This window comes from Aethalodelphis obliquidens, unplaced genomic scaffold (genome assembly GCF_003676395.1).
Source record: "Aethalodelphis obliquidens isolate GAN/ISIS:26980383/991018 unplaced genomic scaffold, ASM367639v1 scaffold1, whole genome shotgun sequence".
In the NCBI taxonomy this organism is placed as follows: Eukaryota; Metazoa; Chordata; class Mammalia; order Artiodactyla; family Delphinidae; genus Aethalodelphis; species Aethalodelphis obliquidens.
This window is the reverse complement of record NW_020837945.1, coordinates 65,587,002-65,604,076: the sequence shown is the minus strand read 5'-3', so window position 1 is coordinate 65,604,076 and position 17,075 is coordinate 65,587,002. Positions and strand designations below refer to the sequence as shown.

Genomic DNA, 17,075 nt, shown 5'->3' with positions numbered 1-17,075 from the left:
GAGAAAATATTTGAAGAGATTATAGTCGAAAAGTTCCCTAACATGGGAAAGGAAACAGTCACCCAAGTCCAGGAAGTGCAGAGAGTTCCATACAGGATAAACCCAAGGAGAAACATGCCGAGACACATAGTAATCAAATTGGCAAAAATTAAAGACAAAGAAAAATTATTGAAAGCAGCAAGGGAAAAATGACAAATAACATACAAGGGAACTCCCATAAGGTTAACAGCTGCTTTCTCAGCAGAAACTCTACAAGCCAGAAGGGAGTGGCATGATATACTTAAAGTGATGAAAGGGAAGAACTGATCTCCATCAGGAAGATGACGGAAGAGTAAGATGCGGAGATCACCTTCCTCCCCACAGATACATCAGAAATACATCTACACGTGGAACAACTCCTACAGAACACCTACTGAACGCTGGCAGAAGACCTCAGACCTCCCAAAAGGCAAGAAACTCCCCACGTACCTGGGTAGGGCAAAAGAAAAAAGAAACAAAAGAATAGGGACGGGACCTGGACCAGTGGGAGGGAGCTGTGGAGGAAAGGTTTCCACACACTAGGAAGCCCCTTCGGGGGCGAGACTGCGGGTGGCGGAGGGCGGAAGCTTCAGAGCCGCGGAGGAGAGCACAGCAACAGGGCTGTGGAGGGCAAAGCGGAGAGATTCCTGCACAGAGGATCGGTGCCGACTGGGACTCACTAGCTTGAGAGGCTTGTCTGCTCACCCACAGGGGCGGGCGGGGCTGGGAGCTGAGGCTCCGTCTTCAGTGCTGGGAGAGGACTGGCTGCGTGAAAACAGCCTGAAGGGGTTAGTGCACCACGGCTAGCCGGGAGGGAGTCCAGGGAAAAGTCTGGACCTGCTGAAGAGGCAAGGAACTTTTTCTTCCCTCTTTGTTTCCTGGTGCGTGAGGAGAGGGGATTAAGAGCGCTGCTTAAAGGAGCTCCAGAGACAGGCGCGAGCCGCGGCTAACACTGCGGACCTGAGATGGGCATGAGACGCTAAGGCTGCTGCTGCCACCACCAAGAAGCCTGTGTGCGAGCACAGGTCATTATCCACACCTCCCTTCCGGGGAGCCTGTGCAGCCCGCCACTGCCAGGGTCCCGGGATCCAGGGACAACTTCACCAGGAGAATGCACAGTGTGCCTCAGGCTGGTGCAACGTCACGCCAGCCTCTGCCACCGCAGGCTCACCCGGCATCGGGCCCCTCCCTCCCCACAGCCTTAGTGAGCCAGAGCCCCCGAATCAGCGGCTCCTTTAACCCCGACCAGTCTGAGCGAAGAACAGACGCCCTCCGGCGACCTACATGCAGAGGCAGGGCCAAATCCAAAGCTGAGCCCCTGGGAGCTGTGCGAACAAAGAAGAGAAAGGGAAATCTCTCCCAGCAGCCTCAGGAGAAGCGGATTAAATCTCCACAATCAACTTGATGTACCCAGCATCTGTGGAATACCTGAATGGACAACGAATCATCCCAAATTGAGGAGGTGGACTTTGAGAGCAAGATTTATGATTTTTTTCCCCTTTCCTCTTTTTGTGAGTGTGTATGTGTATGCTTCTGTGTGAGACTGTCTGTATAGATTTGCTTTCACCATTTGTCCTAGCGTTCTATCTGTCCTTTTTTTAAAAATTTTTTGTTAATAGCTATTTTTTATTTTAATTATTTTATTTTATCTTACTTTATTTTCTTTTCCTTCATCCTCTTTCTTTCTTTCCTTCTACTTTTTCTCCCTTTCATTCTGAGCTATGTGGATGAAAGGCACTTGGTGTTACAGCCAGGAGTCAGTGCTGTGCCTCTGAGGTGGGAGAGCCAACTTCAGGACACTGGTCCACAAGAGACCTCCCAGCTCCACGTAGTATCAAATGGCAAAAATCTCCCAGAGATCTCCATCTCACCACCAATACCCAGCTTCACTCAACGACCAGCAAGCTACAGTCCTGGACACCCGATGCCAAACAAATAGCAAGACAGGAACACAACCCCACACATTAGCAGAGAGGCTGCCTAAAATCATAATAAGTCCACAGACACCCCAAAACACACCAACAGACGTGGACCGGCCCACCAGAAAGACAAGATCCAGCTTCATCCACCAGAACACACACACCAGTTCCCTCCACCAGGAAGCCTCCACAGCCCACTGAACCAACCTTACCCACTGGGGGCACACACCACCAACAACAGGAACAACGAACCTGCAGCTTGCAGAAAGGAGACCCCAAGCACAATAAGTTAAGCAAAATGGGAAGACAGAGAAATACACAGCAGAAGGAGCAACGTAAAAACCCACCAGACAAAACAAATGAGGAAATAGGCAGTCTACCTGAAAAAGAATTCAGAGTAATGATAGTAAAGATGATCCAAAATCTTGGAAATAGAATGGAGAAAATGCAAGAAACATTTAACAAGGACCTAGACAAACTAAACATGAAACAAGCAATCATGAACAACACAATAAATGAAATTAAAAATACTCTAGAAGGGATCAATAGCAGAATAACTGAGGGAGAATAATGGATAAGTGACCTGGAAGATAAAATAGTGGAAATAACTACTGCAGAGCAGAATAAAGAAAAAGGAACGAAAAGAACTGAGGACAGTCTCAGAGACCTCTGGGACAACATTAAACCCACCAACATTCAAATTATAGGGGTCCCAGAAGAAGAAGAGAAAAAGAAAGGAACTGAGAAAATACTTGAAGAGATTATAGTTGAAAACTTCCCTAATATGGGAAAGGAAATAGTTAATCAAGTCCAGGAAGCACAGAGAGATCCATACAGGATAAATCCAAGGAGAAACATGCAAAGGCACATGTTAATCAAACTGTCAAAAATTAAATACAAAGAAAACATATTAAAAGTAGCAAGGGAAAAACAACAAATAACAAACAAGGGAATCCCCATAAGGTTAAGAGGTGATCTTTCAGCAGAAACTCTGCAAACCAGAAGGGACTGGCAGGACATATTTAAAGTGATAAAGGAGAAAAACCGACAACCAAGATTACTCTACCCAGCAAGGATCTCACTCAGTTTTGATGGAGAAATTAAAACCTTTACAGAGAAGTAAAAGCTGAGAGTTCAGAACCACCAAACGATCTTTACAACAAATGCTAAAGGATCTTCTCTAGTCAAGAAACACAAGAGAAGGAAAAGACCTACAATAACAAACCCAAAACAAATAAGAATATGGGAATAGGAACATACACATCGATAATTACCTTAAATGTAAATGGATTAAATGCTCCCACCAAAAGACACAGACTGGCTGAATGGATACAAAAACAAGACCCATATATATGCTGTCTACAAGAGACCCACTTCAGACCTAGAGAAACATACAGACTGATAGTGAGGGGATGGAAAAAGATATTCCATGCAAATGGAAATCAAAAGAAAGCTGGAGTAGCCACTCTCATATCAGACAAAATAGACTTTAAAATAAAAACTATTAGAAGAGACAAAGAAGGACACTACATAATGATCAAGGGATCAATCCAAGAAGAAGATATAACCATTGTAAATATTTATGAACCCAACATAGGAGCACCTCAATACATAAGGCAAATACTAACAGCCATAAAAGGGGAAATCGACAGTAACACATTCACAGTAGAGGACTTTAACACTCCACTTTCACAAAAGGACAAATCATCCAAAATGAAAATAAATAAGGAAACACAAGCTTTAAATGACACATTAAACAAGACGGACTTAATTGATATTTATAGGACATTCCATCCAAAAACAACAGAATACACATTTTTCTCAAGTGCTCATGGAGCATTCTACAGCATAGATCATACCTTGGGTCACAAATCAAGCCTTGATAAATTTAAGAAAATTGAAATTGTATCAAATATCTTTTCTGACCACAACGCTAGTAGACTAGATATCAATTACAGGAAAAGATCTGTAAAAACATAAAAACACATGGAGGCTAAACAATACCCTACTTAATAACCAAGACATCACTGAAGAAATCAAAGAGGAAATCAAAAAATACCTGGAAACAAATGACAATGGAGACACAACGTCCCAAAACCTATGGGTTGCAGCAAAAGCAGTTCTAAGAGGGAAGTTTATAGCATTACAATCCTACCTTAAGAAACAGGAAAAATCTCAAATAAACAACCTAATCTTGCACCTAAAGCAATTAGAGAAAGAAGAACAAAAACACCCCAAAGTTAGCAGAAGGAAAGAAATCATAAAGATCAGATCAGAAATAAATGAAAAAGAAATGAAGGAAATGATAGCAAAGATCAATAAAACTAAACGTTGGTTCTTTGAGAAGATAAAGAAAATAGATCACCCATTAGCCAGACTCATCAAGAAAAAAGGGGAGAAGACTCAAATCAATAGAATTAGAAATGAAAAAAGAGAAGTAACAACTGACACTGCAGAAATACAAAAGATCATGAGAGATTACTACAAGAAATTCTATGCCAATGAAATGGACAACCTGGAAGAAATGGACAAATTCTTAGGAAAGCACAACCTGCCAAGACTGAATCAGGAAGAAATAGAAAATATGAACAGACCAATCACAAGCACTGAAATTGAAACTCTGATTAAAAACTTTCCAAGAAACAAAAGCCCAGGACCAGATGGCTTCACAGGCAAATTCTATCAAACATTTAGAGAAGAGCTAACACCTACCCTTCTCAAACGCTTCCAAAATATAGCAGAGGGACGAACACTCCCAAACACATTCTACGACGCCACCATCACCCTGATACCAAAACCAGACAAGGATGTCACAAAGGAAGAAAACTACATGCCAATATCACTGATGAATACAGATGCAAAAATCCTCAACAAAATACTAGCAAACAGAATCCAACAGCACATTAAAAGGATCATACACCATGATCAAGTGGGGTTTATTCCAGGAATGCAAGGATTCTTCAATATACACAAATCAATCAATGTGATACGCCATATTAACAAATTGAAGGAGAAAAACCATATGGTCATCTCAATAGATGCAGAGAAAGCTTCTGACAAAATTCAACACACATTTATGATAAAAACCCTGCAGAAAGTAGGCATAGAGGGAACTTTCCTCAATATAATAAAGGCCATATATGACAAACCCACAGCCAACATCGTCCTCAATGGTGAAAAACTGCAAGCATTTCCACTAAGATCAGGAACAAGACAAGGTTGCCCACTCTCACCACTCTTATTCAACATAGTTTTGGAACTGTTAGTCAAAGCAATCAGAGAAGAGAAGGAAATAAAAGGAATCCAAATTGGAAAAGAAAAAGTAAAGCTGTCAGTGTTTGCAGATTACATGATACTATACATAGAGAATCCTAAAAATGCTGCCAGAAAACTACTCGAGCTAATCAATGAATTTGGTAAAGTTGCAGGATACAAAATTAATGCACAGAAATCTCTGGCATTCCTATACACTAATGATGAAAAATCTGAAAATGAAATCAAGAAAATACTCCCATTTACGATTTCAACAAGAATAAAATATCTAGGAATAAACCTACCAAAGGAGACAAAAGACCTGTATGCAGAAAATTATAGGACACTGATGAAAGAAATTAAAGATGATACAAATCGATGGAGAGATATACCATGTTCTTGGATTGGAAGAATCAACATTGTGAAAATGACTCTACTACCCAAAGCAATCTACAGATTCAATGCAATCCCTATCAAACTACCACTGGCGTTTTTCACAGAAATAGAACCTAAAATTTCACAATTTGTATGGAAACAGAAAAGACCCTGAATAGCCAAAGAAACCTTGAGAACGAAAAACGGAGCTGGAGGGATCAGGCTCCCTGACTTCAGACTATACTACAAAGCTACAGTAATCAAGACAGTATGGTACTGGCACAAAAACAGAAATATAGATCAATGGAACAGGATAGCAAGCCCAGAGAAAACCCACGCACTTATGGTCACCTTATCTTTGATAAAGGAGGCAGGAATGTACAGTGGAGAAAGGACAGCCGCTTCAATAAGTGGTGCTGGGAAAACTGGGCGGCTACATGTAGAAGTATGAGATTAGAATATTCCCTAACACCATATACAAAAATAAGCTCAAAATGGATTAAAGACCTAAATGTAAGGCCAGAAACTGTCAAACTCTTAGAGGAAAACATAGGCAGAACACTCTATGACATAAATCACAGGAAGATCCTTTCTGACCCACCTCCCAGAGAAATGGGGGAGGGGGAAGGGTAAGCTGTGACAAAGTGAGAGAGTGGCATGGACATATATGCACTACCAAACGTAAAATAGATAGCTAGTGGGAAGCAGCCGCATAGCAGAGGAAGATCAGCTTCGTGCTTTGTGACGACCTAGAGGGGTGTGATAAGGAGGGTGGGAGGGAGGGAGAGGCAAGAGGGAAGAGATATGGGAACATATGTATATGTATAACTGATTCACTTTGTTATAAAGCAGAAACTAACACACCATTATAAAGCAACTGTACTCCAATAAAGATGAAAAAGAAAAAAAGAAAGAAAGGGAAAAACCTACAACCAAGATTACTCTACCCAGCAAGGATCTCATTCAGATTCGTTGGAGAAATCAAAAGCTTTACAGACAAGCAAAAGCTTAAGAGAATTCAGCACCAGCAAACCAGCTCTAGAACAAATGCTAAAGGAACTTCTCTAAGTGGGAAACACAAGAGGAGAAAAGGACCTACAAAAACAAACCCAAAACAATTAAGAAAATGATCATAGGAACATACATATCAATAATTACCTTAAACATGAATGGATTAAATGCTCCAACCAAAAGACACAGGCTTGCTGAATGGATACAAAAACAAGACCCTTATATATGTTGTCTACAAGAGACCCACTTCAGATCTAGGGACACATACAGACTGAAAGTGAGGGGATGGAAAAAGATATTCCATGCAAATGGAAATCAAAAGAAAGCTGGAGTAGCAATACTCGTATAAGATAAAATAGACTTTAAAATAAAGAATGTTACAAGAGATAAGGAGTGACACTATGTAATGATCAAGGGATCAATCCAAGAAGATGATATAACAATTATAAATATATATGCACCCAACATCAGAGCACCTCAATACATAAGGCAACTGTTAACAGCTATAAAAGAGGAAATCAACAGTAACACAGTAATAGTGGGGGACTTTAACACCTCACTTACACCAATGGACAGATCATCTAAAGTGAAAATAAGGAAACAGAAGCTTTAAATGACACAACAGACCAGATCAATTTAATTGATATTTATAGGACATTCCATCCAAAAACAGCAGATTACTGTTTCTTCTCAAGTGTGCACGGAACATTCTCCAGGATAGATCACATCTTGGGTCACAGATCAAGCCTCAGTAAATTTCAGAAAATTGAAATCATATCAAGCATCTTTTCTGACGACAACGCTATGAGATTAGAAATGAATTACGGAAAAAAACGCAAAAAACACAAACACATGCAGGCTAAACAATACACTACTAAATAGTCAAGAGATCACTGAAGAAATCAAAGAGGAAATGAAAAATTACCTGGAGACAAATGACAATGAAAACATGACGATCCAAATCCTATGGGATGAAGCAAAAGCAGTTCTAAGAAGGAAGTTTATAGCTATACATGCCTAACTCAAGAAACAAGAAAAATCTCAAATAAACAATCTAACCTTACAGCTAAAGGAACTAGAGAAAGAAGAACAAACAAAACCCAAAGTTAGCAGAAGGAAAGAAATCATAAAGATCAGAGCAGAAATGAATGAAATAGAAATAAAGAAAACAATAGCAAAGGTCAATAAAACTAAAAGCTGGTTCTTTGAGAAGATAAACAAAACTGATAAACCATTGGCCAGACTCATGAAGAAAAAGAGGGAGAGGACTCAAATAAATAAAAATAGAAATGAAAAAGGAAAAGTTAAAACAGAGACTGCAGAAATACAAAGCATTCTAAGAGACTACTACAAGCAACTCTATGCCAATAAACTGGACAACCTGGAAGAAATGGAGAAATTCTTAGAAAGGTATAACCTTCCAAGACTGAACCAGGAAGAAATAGAAAATATGAACAGACCAATCACAAGTAATGAAATTGAAACTGTGATTAAAAGTCTTCCAACAAACAAAAGTCCAGGACCAGATGACTTCACAGGTGAATTCTATCAAACATTTAGAGAAGAGCTAACACCCATCCTTCTCAAACTCTTCCAAAAAATTGCAGAGGAAGGAACACTCCCAAACTCATGCTATGAGGCCACCATTAGCCTGATACCAAAAGCAGACAAAGATACTACAAAAGAAGAAAATTACAGACCAATATCACTGATGAACATAGATGCAAAACTCAATAAAATACTAGCAAACAGAATCCAGCAACACATTAAAAGGACCATACACCATGATCAAGTGGGATTTATCCCAGGGATGCAAGGATTCTTCAATATACGCACATCAATCAATGTGATAAACCATGTTAATGAATTGAAGAAGAAAAACCATATGATCATCTCAATAGACGCAGAAAAAGCTTTTGACAAAATTCAACACCTATTTATGATAAAAATTCTCCAGAAAATAGGCATAGAGGGAACGTACCTCAACATAATAAAGGCCATATATGACAAACCCACCCCCAACATTGTTCTCAATGGTGAAAAGCTGAAACCATTTCCACTAGGATCAGGAACAAAACAAGGTTGTCCGTTCTCACCACTATTATTCAACATAGTTTTGGAAGTTTCAGCCACAGCAATCAGAGAAGAAAAAGAAATAAAAGGAATCCAAGTTGGAAAAGAAGAAGTAAAACTGTCACTGTTTGCAGATGACATGATACTATACATAGAGAATCCTAAAGATGCCACCAGAAAACTTCTAGAGCTAATCAATGAATTTGGTAAAGTTGCAGGATACAAAATTAACACACAGAAATCTCCTGCATTCCTATATACTAATGATGAAAAATCTGAAAGAGAAATTAAGGAAACACTGCCATTGACCACTGCGACAAAAAGAACAAAATACCTAGGAATAAACCTACCTAGGGAGACAAAAGACCTGTATGCAGAAAAGTATAAGACACTGATGAAAGAAATTAAAGATGATACCAACAGATGGAGAGATATATCATGTTTTTGGACTGGAAGAATCAATATTGTCAAAATGACTATACTACCCCCAATAATCTATAGATTCAATGCAATCCTTACCAAATTACCTATGGCATTTTTTACAGAACTAGAACAAAAAATCTTAAAATTTGTATGGAGACACAAAAGACCCCGAATAGCCAAAGCAGTCTTGAGGGAAAAAAGCAGAGCTGGACGAATCAGACTCCCTGACTTCAGACTATACTACAAAGCTACAGTAATCAAGACAGTATGGTACTGGCACAAAAACAGAAATATAGATCAATGGACCAAGATAGAAAGCCCAGAGATAAACCCACACACCTATGGTCAACTAATCTATGACAAAGGAGGCAAGGATATACAATGGAGAAAAGACAGTGTCTTCAATAAGTGGTGCTGGGAAAACTGGACGGCTACATGTAAAAGAATGAAATTAGAACACTCCCTAACACCATACTCAAAAATAAACTCAAAATGGATTAGAGATCTAAATGTAAGACTGGACACTATAAAACTCTTAGAGGAAAACATAGGAAGAACACACTTTGACATAAATCACAGCAAAATCTTTTTTGATCCACCTCCTAGAGTAATGGAAATAAAAACAAAAATAAAGAAATGGGACCTAATGAAACTTCAAAACTTTTGCACAGCAAAGGTAACCATAAACAAGATGAAAAGAAAACCCTCAGAATGGGAGAAAATATTTGCAAACGAATCAACGGACAAAGGATTAATCTCCAAAATATATAAACAGCTCATGCAGCTCAATATTAAAGAAACAAACAACCCAATACAAAAATGGGCAGAAGACCTAAATAGACATTTCTCCAAAGAAGACATACAGATGGCCAAGAACATTAAAAGCTGCTCAACATCACTAACTATTAGAGAAATGCAAATCAAAACTACAATGAAGTATCACCTCACACCAGTTAGAATGGGCATCATCAGAAAATCTACAAACAACAAAAGCTGGAGAGGGTGTGGAGAAAAGGGATCCCTCTTGCACTGTTGGTGGGAATGTAAATTGATACAGCCACTATGGAGAACAGTATGGACGTTCCTTAAAAAACTAAAAATAGAATTACCATATGACCCAGCCATCCCACTACTGTGCATACACCCAGAGAAAACCATAATTCAAAAAGACACATGCACCCCAATGTTCATTGCAGCACTGTTTACAATAGCCAGGTCATGGAGGCAACCTAAATACCCATCAACAGATGAATGGATAAAGAAGATGTGGTACATATATACAATGGAATATTACTCAGCCATAAAAAGGCACGAAATTGGGTCATTTGTAGAGATGTGGATGAATCTAGAGACTGTCATAATGAAGTAAGTCAGAAAGAGAAAAACAAATATCGCATATTAACACATATATGTGGAACCTAGAAAAATGGTACAGATGAACTGGTTTGCAGGACAGAAATTGAGACACAGATGTAGAGAACAAAATATGGACACCAAGAGGGGAAAGTGGCCGGGGGGTTGGGGTGGTGGTGGGATGAATTGGGAGATTGGGTCTGACATGTACACTGATGTATATAAAATTGATGACTAATAAGAACCTGCTGTATAAAAAAAATATAAAATTAAAAATTTTTAAAAACCAATACAAACATTAAAAATAATGTTTATGATAAACAATAAAAAGAAACTCAATTAAAAAATAAGCAGAGTATCTGAATAGACATTTCTCCAAAAAAGATATACAAATAACATGAAAAGGTGACAAAATTCATTAATTATTAGACAAATACAAATCAAATCCACAGTGATATATCCCCTCACACACTCTAGGATGGCTACAATAAGAAAGATGGAAAATAACAAGAGATGGAAAAGATGTGCAAAAATTGGAACACGCATACATTGCTGGTGGGAATGTAAAATAGTGCAGCCACTTTTAACAGTCTGGCAGCTCCTCAAAAAGTATAATATAGAGTTACCATGTGACGCAGAAATTACTCCTAGGTATAGACCCAAGAAAACTAAAAAACATGTACATGAATGTGCATATCAGCATTATTTATACAAAAATAGACAAAAAGTAGAAACAACTCAAATTTCCATCAACTGATACGTAGATTAACAAAATGTGGTATATCCACACAATGGAATATTATGCAAGCATAAAAAGTAAGTAAATACTGAGACATGCTCCAACATGGATGAACTTTGAAGACATTATGCTACATGAAGGAAGCCAAACACAAAAGGCCATATGTTGTATCGTTGTATTTATATGAAATGTACAGAATAGGCAAATCCATAAAAAGAAAGGAAATTAGTGGTTGCCAGGTGGTACAGGGAAGAGGGTAATTGGTTGTGACTGCTAATGGGTATGGGGTTTCTTTTGAGGATGATGAGAATGTTCTGGAATTAGACAGTGTTGATGGTAGAACAATCTTATAAGTATGCTACACATAACTGAATTGTATACAAGGGTTAACTTTATGGTATGTGAATTATATGTCAAAGAAAGTAAATGATTCATACAGACTTTCTGAGACAAATAAAAACTGAAGGAGTTCATTTCCAGCAGACCTGCCCTGTAATAAATGGTAAAACAAGTTCTTCAGGCAGGAGCAAAATGACATACGTCAGAAACTTGGATCTATATAAGAAAGGAAAAGTGGAAAAGATGGAATAAATAAAGATAAAATGAAATATTTTTTCTTATTTTTAATTGATCTAAAGTATAACTGTTAAATCATAGTGATAGTAAAAATGTATTGATAGTAAATGATATGATAGTAAAAATGTATTGGGTGATTATAGCATATGGATCAATGAAATGAATGAGCAATGTCACAGGGACAGTAGGGAGGAATTGGGAATAATCTACTATAAGGTATCTGCATGACACGTGTAGTTATAGTATTATTTGAAGGTGGATTTAGATTATTTTATATGTAAAATCACATATACTATACTAGTTCACAAAGCAAGCCTCACTAAATTTAAAAGAATAGGTATCATACAGGCTAAGATCTCTGACGATAGAGCAATTGAGAAATTCATTAGAAAATTAGTTACAATTCCTGCATATTTGGAAATTTTAAACACATTGTTAAATACTCACAGGTCCAAAAATCACAATGGATGTTTTAAAAAATTAGATATTAATGATAATGCCAAACTATATGTCAAAACTAATGGGATGTACCAAAATCAGTGTTTTGAAGGAAATGGTTAGCTTTAAATATTATATAAAACTGATGAGTGCCTGAAAATTAATGAGCTACATGTCTATTTTAAGTTAGGAAAAGAACCACAAAACTAACCCAAAGAAAGGAGAAAGAAAGATAAAATAAATATGAGTGGGAATTAATGTAATTGAAAAAAATTTACATAGAGAAAATCAACAAAATCAAAAGTTCAAATGTTTGAAAAAAATACCAAGAAAATAAACAAGCCTCCAGTAAAATTGATTAAGGAAAAAGAGTTAAAGCACAAATAAATAATATTATGAATGAAAAGAGTGGGCATGATTATAGATAAACACTAAAAAGATTTTAAAGTATTGATAATACTATCAACAACCATATGCAAAAAAATCTGAAAAGTTAGGTGAAACGGAATTTGTAAAGAAAATATAATTTACCAAAATGCTGCAGAAAGTTCTGTAAGTTGTAAGGAAATTGAAGGAGTGCTTACAATTTTTCCCATGAAGAAAACATCCGTCTCAGATAATTTTATATGAATATTCTACCAAACTGAAGAAAAAGATCATCTCAAACTTATTTAAACTCTTTTCAAAGTAGGAAAGAAGGAATACCCCCCAATTCATTTCAGAAGACCTGTATAACTCTGACACCGATGCCACATATAGTCAAACTGAGAAAGAAAAATAAGGCCATTTCACTCATGAATACGAAAAAAAATTCTGAACAAAATATCAGTAAATCAAATCCAATAACGTATAAAAATAATACATCCTGACCAAGTTATGTTCCTAATAAGTATGTGAGGACAGTTTAATATCTGTAAAAAACTATAAATATTCCCTATTACAATAATAATTTTTTAAAGAAAAAATATATAATTATCTCAATAGATACAGACAAAACATTTGATAAAAATCAACATAAACACATGATTAAAAAGCTTCAGTGAATTAGGAATAAAAGGGAACTTCCATACTCTAATAAAGAATATCTACCAAAAATCTTACAGAAAGTGAGAAAATGATAAACATAGAATTCAGAATCAGTAAATGGAGATGGGGATAATGTGGGAAAGAACCACACAGATATAAGTAAATGATTATCAAGGTCCTAATTTTTATCTTGAGTGTGGGCTCCCATGGATCTTTATGCTATTATTAACTGAACAAACAAACATACATGGACCAGTGATGAGGGTATGTCTTAAGTCAGTGAGTCTCAAAGTGTGGTTCCTGCAGCATCAGCATCCCCTAGAAACTTGCAAAAAATGCAAGTAATCCAGTCCCACCCCTACTGAATCAGAAACTTTGGGGGTGAGGCCCAGCAACATGTGTTTTAACAAGCCCTCCAGGTGATTCTGATGCAGGCTAAAGATAGAGCACCACTGTCATATACTAAGGATTCAAATGTATCCAAGTGTGGACACCTATAGTCCAATTAACAAAAGAGAAAGCGAAGCTGACGGATGAAGCTATACAGCTGGCTCATGGGAGATGACCGTCAAACTTTCTCATTTAGTTGAGTTTAAACTAGATGAGTGGGATGCTGAACATGACTCCCTTTCTTCATGATGCCCTGGTAACAGATCTAAAAGGGAGAAAATGAGGCCTATTACACTATTAAAATCAACAGTAATCCTGAACCCTAGAAACTTGTTACACCTCAGTGTTGTGTCACATTTTATTGTGTAGATCCAAAGTCAGAACAACTTTTAGAAAGTAGCGTGACTTCTGCAAATGGGGAGAATAACCTCTAAGAGGTTTCCCTACAGTTTGAAATGAGGGGGAACAGCACTGATCGGCACAGCACAGGTAACTGGTAGAAAAGTCTAGAGAGGAGAAAGAATGTAGGCTTGTGTGTTGAGAACTACTGGACATTGCTGCCCAAGACAAAGTACAATTTTTGGAGTGTAGTATATCTCTGTAAAAGTCACACTAGAAGCATCTTGTCTTCCAGATAAGAATTATACCTTATGAAACTCTGCCAACTCATGGTCCATCCTTGCAGCCCTCTTTAGAAAACCATCTTTGGTGGTAGTGACTTTTGGTTTTGGAGATCTGATTCGGGGTTGTGTCACAAAATCTGGGAGACATGACTCAAGTTCGACTAACCCTGTAGGAAGGAAGTACATGTTTAGTATCCGGTGCTTAAATACATCATTTGAAAGCATGCTGTTAATTTTAGTAGCTGTTTGCCAAGTGGTTTCATTTAGAATTATTGATAAGGTGTACCTCATATAATTGAATTGTCCCTGAAATATAAAGGAAATTTCTATATAATTAACTTATATTCTTGATGACTTAGATTATAAAATAAGAAATGCATTCTAAAATGAAAACATTGCCCTACAAAAATGTAACATTCCACAATAATAGACAGAAAATTATTGATCATATGAAACATGGCACCACCATTCTAAAGTGGATGTACACCAGGTTATCATATTCAGCTCTGGAGATGGTCAGCCAGACGTGCAAGTTCAATTGTGTGAGCATCAACTCATGATCTTGGCCATGTGATACTCCAACCTCTCAACTGAAATTTAAATAATTTTAAAAAGCCTCTCTTGGACTTTATAACAGGTATAACCCTCTCCACTAATTTATCCCCTACTTATCCATCCCCTTGCCCACTAGTTTTCTGGCATTTCTTCATAAAGAGCCGATTTCATTATATATTTCTTGTTTGCTTCACAAACCTGGTATAAAATCTTTTTCTATTTCATTTTTGCAAAACTTTGATTTTACTGACATTAAACATGTTTAAATGTTTAGTAGTTTATTGACTTTACTCCTTAATAAATTGTTGCACAGTGTATCCATTTATTTATTTGGGTCTTAGAAGTTTTTATTGGTTTCTATGAACTCATATTATTAATAATACTAATGTAATTGCTATTTCTTGCAAATATTTTAATTTTTGATTAGCTTTTAATCTAAACTGCTATATTTTATATATTTATATTTCTAAGATAATCCTCTTATACTAGACTTGTAATTATGTGAATTGCTTACCTTCATAGGTGTTGAGATAGTGGTTTTTTACTACAAAGTCCTCTGAGTTGTTGTCTGTGAAACGACCAAGGCGAGATAGAGGTCCATAGACCTGTGATGCATAATCAGAATAATCCTTGATGATATTTCTTCTCTCCAACTTCCCTTCTATATTCTTTCCCTTTCCCAAAAGTTTTCTGATTGCTAAAATAAAACATACCTCCATGACTATCTCCAAAATATTGTTCTGAATGGTCCAAATGCAGACTAGTAAACCATAGTTTTATTCACAGGAAGGCTACTGAACTGAATGAATTTCATTATGATCACTCACTGCAGCCAGAACACTTAAAACATATATCTGACATCTGTGTGATCCAGATTGTCATGAGACAGGTGGCCGTGACAGAAGGTGAATCAGCTAGTGTTCTCAATTGGTACTCATCAAAAATCTTTTATAACTGCATTCTAAGCTCTGGGCCAGAAAGAGGTATTCAATGAAAGTTTGTCAAATGAATGAAAGAAACTCAAAGTAACTGAAAACTACATGTTTTCAGTAGAGACTGAGGGAATTATTCTCTCCTAAGAGAATAATTAAAAGGGAAAGAAGACTACAGGTTCTTCAAAAATTTCTGTCCATCTTGGCTAACACCAGAATAAATCAGAATATATCCAAGCTTATAGATTTCAGAATTGTTTGGCAGTCTCAGCTGTACACTGTAGGAGTTTACTCATCTGAGGAGTCAGGCTTACTACTTCCACCTGTTCCTTTTCTTTCAATCCCATCACAGACCCATCCCCTTTTGAAGGCTCTACACCATGCACTCTCAATGGGTGTAAAACAATATGGGATTTTGAAGTCACAATTGAAAGAGGTGGTTGCACTTGCCACTGCTGCCTTTTGGATGTTATTTATATTTGATCCTCAGTGCTTCTGTGTGTGACTTGGGATTTCATAATTACATAAAAATAGTTTACATTTTAATAGTTATTTATAAAAATTAGTCAACCCATCATTGGTTATATCTAGTACTGAAAAGAAAAAACTGTTGACCATATCTAAATGCATACCTAGCACCTAGTTAAGTAAAAAGTCATCTTCTCACACACACACAAAAATTCAGGGGCATGTAACAGTGAGAACAGATAACAGGGACCTGACTTATCTGGGGGTGGGGGTCCTTGAAGGTCTCCCCTGAGGAAGTGACATTTGAGTTGTGCCTTAGCCTGGGTTCCCCCACAGGCAGAACCTGAGACAAAGGCATGCGTACAGGTAGTTTATTTGGGAAGTGATCCCAGAGGGTAAGAGAGAGGGACAGGAGGAGTAAAAAAAAAAAGAAAGTCAACCCATCACTAGTTATGTCAACTACTGAAAAGAAAAAATGTTGACAGTATCTAAATGCATAGGTGCAGCTAGTTAAGTTAAAAGTTATTTTCTCACATCAAGAAAAAGTTTAAAAGTTCACTAAAAATAATTTTTAAGGGATTAACTTAATTTTTTGTAATTGTTTTGCTAGGAAAAATATTTTGAATAATTTTTAATGTGATTACATTGCTATTATGTGTATAAACTGCTAATTTGCAATATATAAGCGATGCATTACAATTTTTATAAGTAAATTAATTATATTAAAAGTCACTCAGCAAATATAGCAAATAAAGCTAAATGCTAATAAGTTAAATTTTCTTAATTTAAATTTTTTATTTAGTTATTCTTAACCCTCCACTGACTCCTCTTTTTATGTATAAAGTACAGATATATTTATAGTACATAAACAGATACACAGTATACCTGTGGTATTAAAATTTCA

At 36.9% G+C, this 17,075-nt stretch overlaps 1 protein-coding gene across 7 annotated transcripts in view; it reads right to left on the bottom strand.

Annotated features, from left to right (window-relative positions):
• The window catches only part of CFAP91 (cilia and flagella associated protein 91), a 154,719-nt gene that overhangs the window by 85,176 nt on the left and 52,468 nt on the right, over positions 1-17,075 (bottom strand). For all 7 annotated transcript variants that reach the window (XR_003432631.1, XM_027105662.1, XM_027105689.1 and 4 more), the window contains 2 exons: positions 15,286-15,468; positions 14,241-14,383 (listed from right to left, as the gene is read on the bottom strand). Coding sequence is in view for 6 of the 7 variants with exons in the window: in XM_027105662.1 (XP_026961463.1) it covers positions 14,241-14,383; positions 15,286-15,468 (326 nt within the window). In the remaining variant the exon portion in view is untranslated. The remainder of the gene's footprint in view (positions 1-14,240; positions 14,384-15,285; positions 15,469-17,075) is intronic.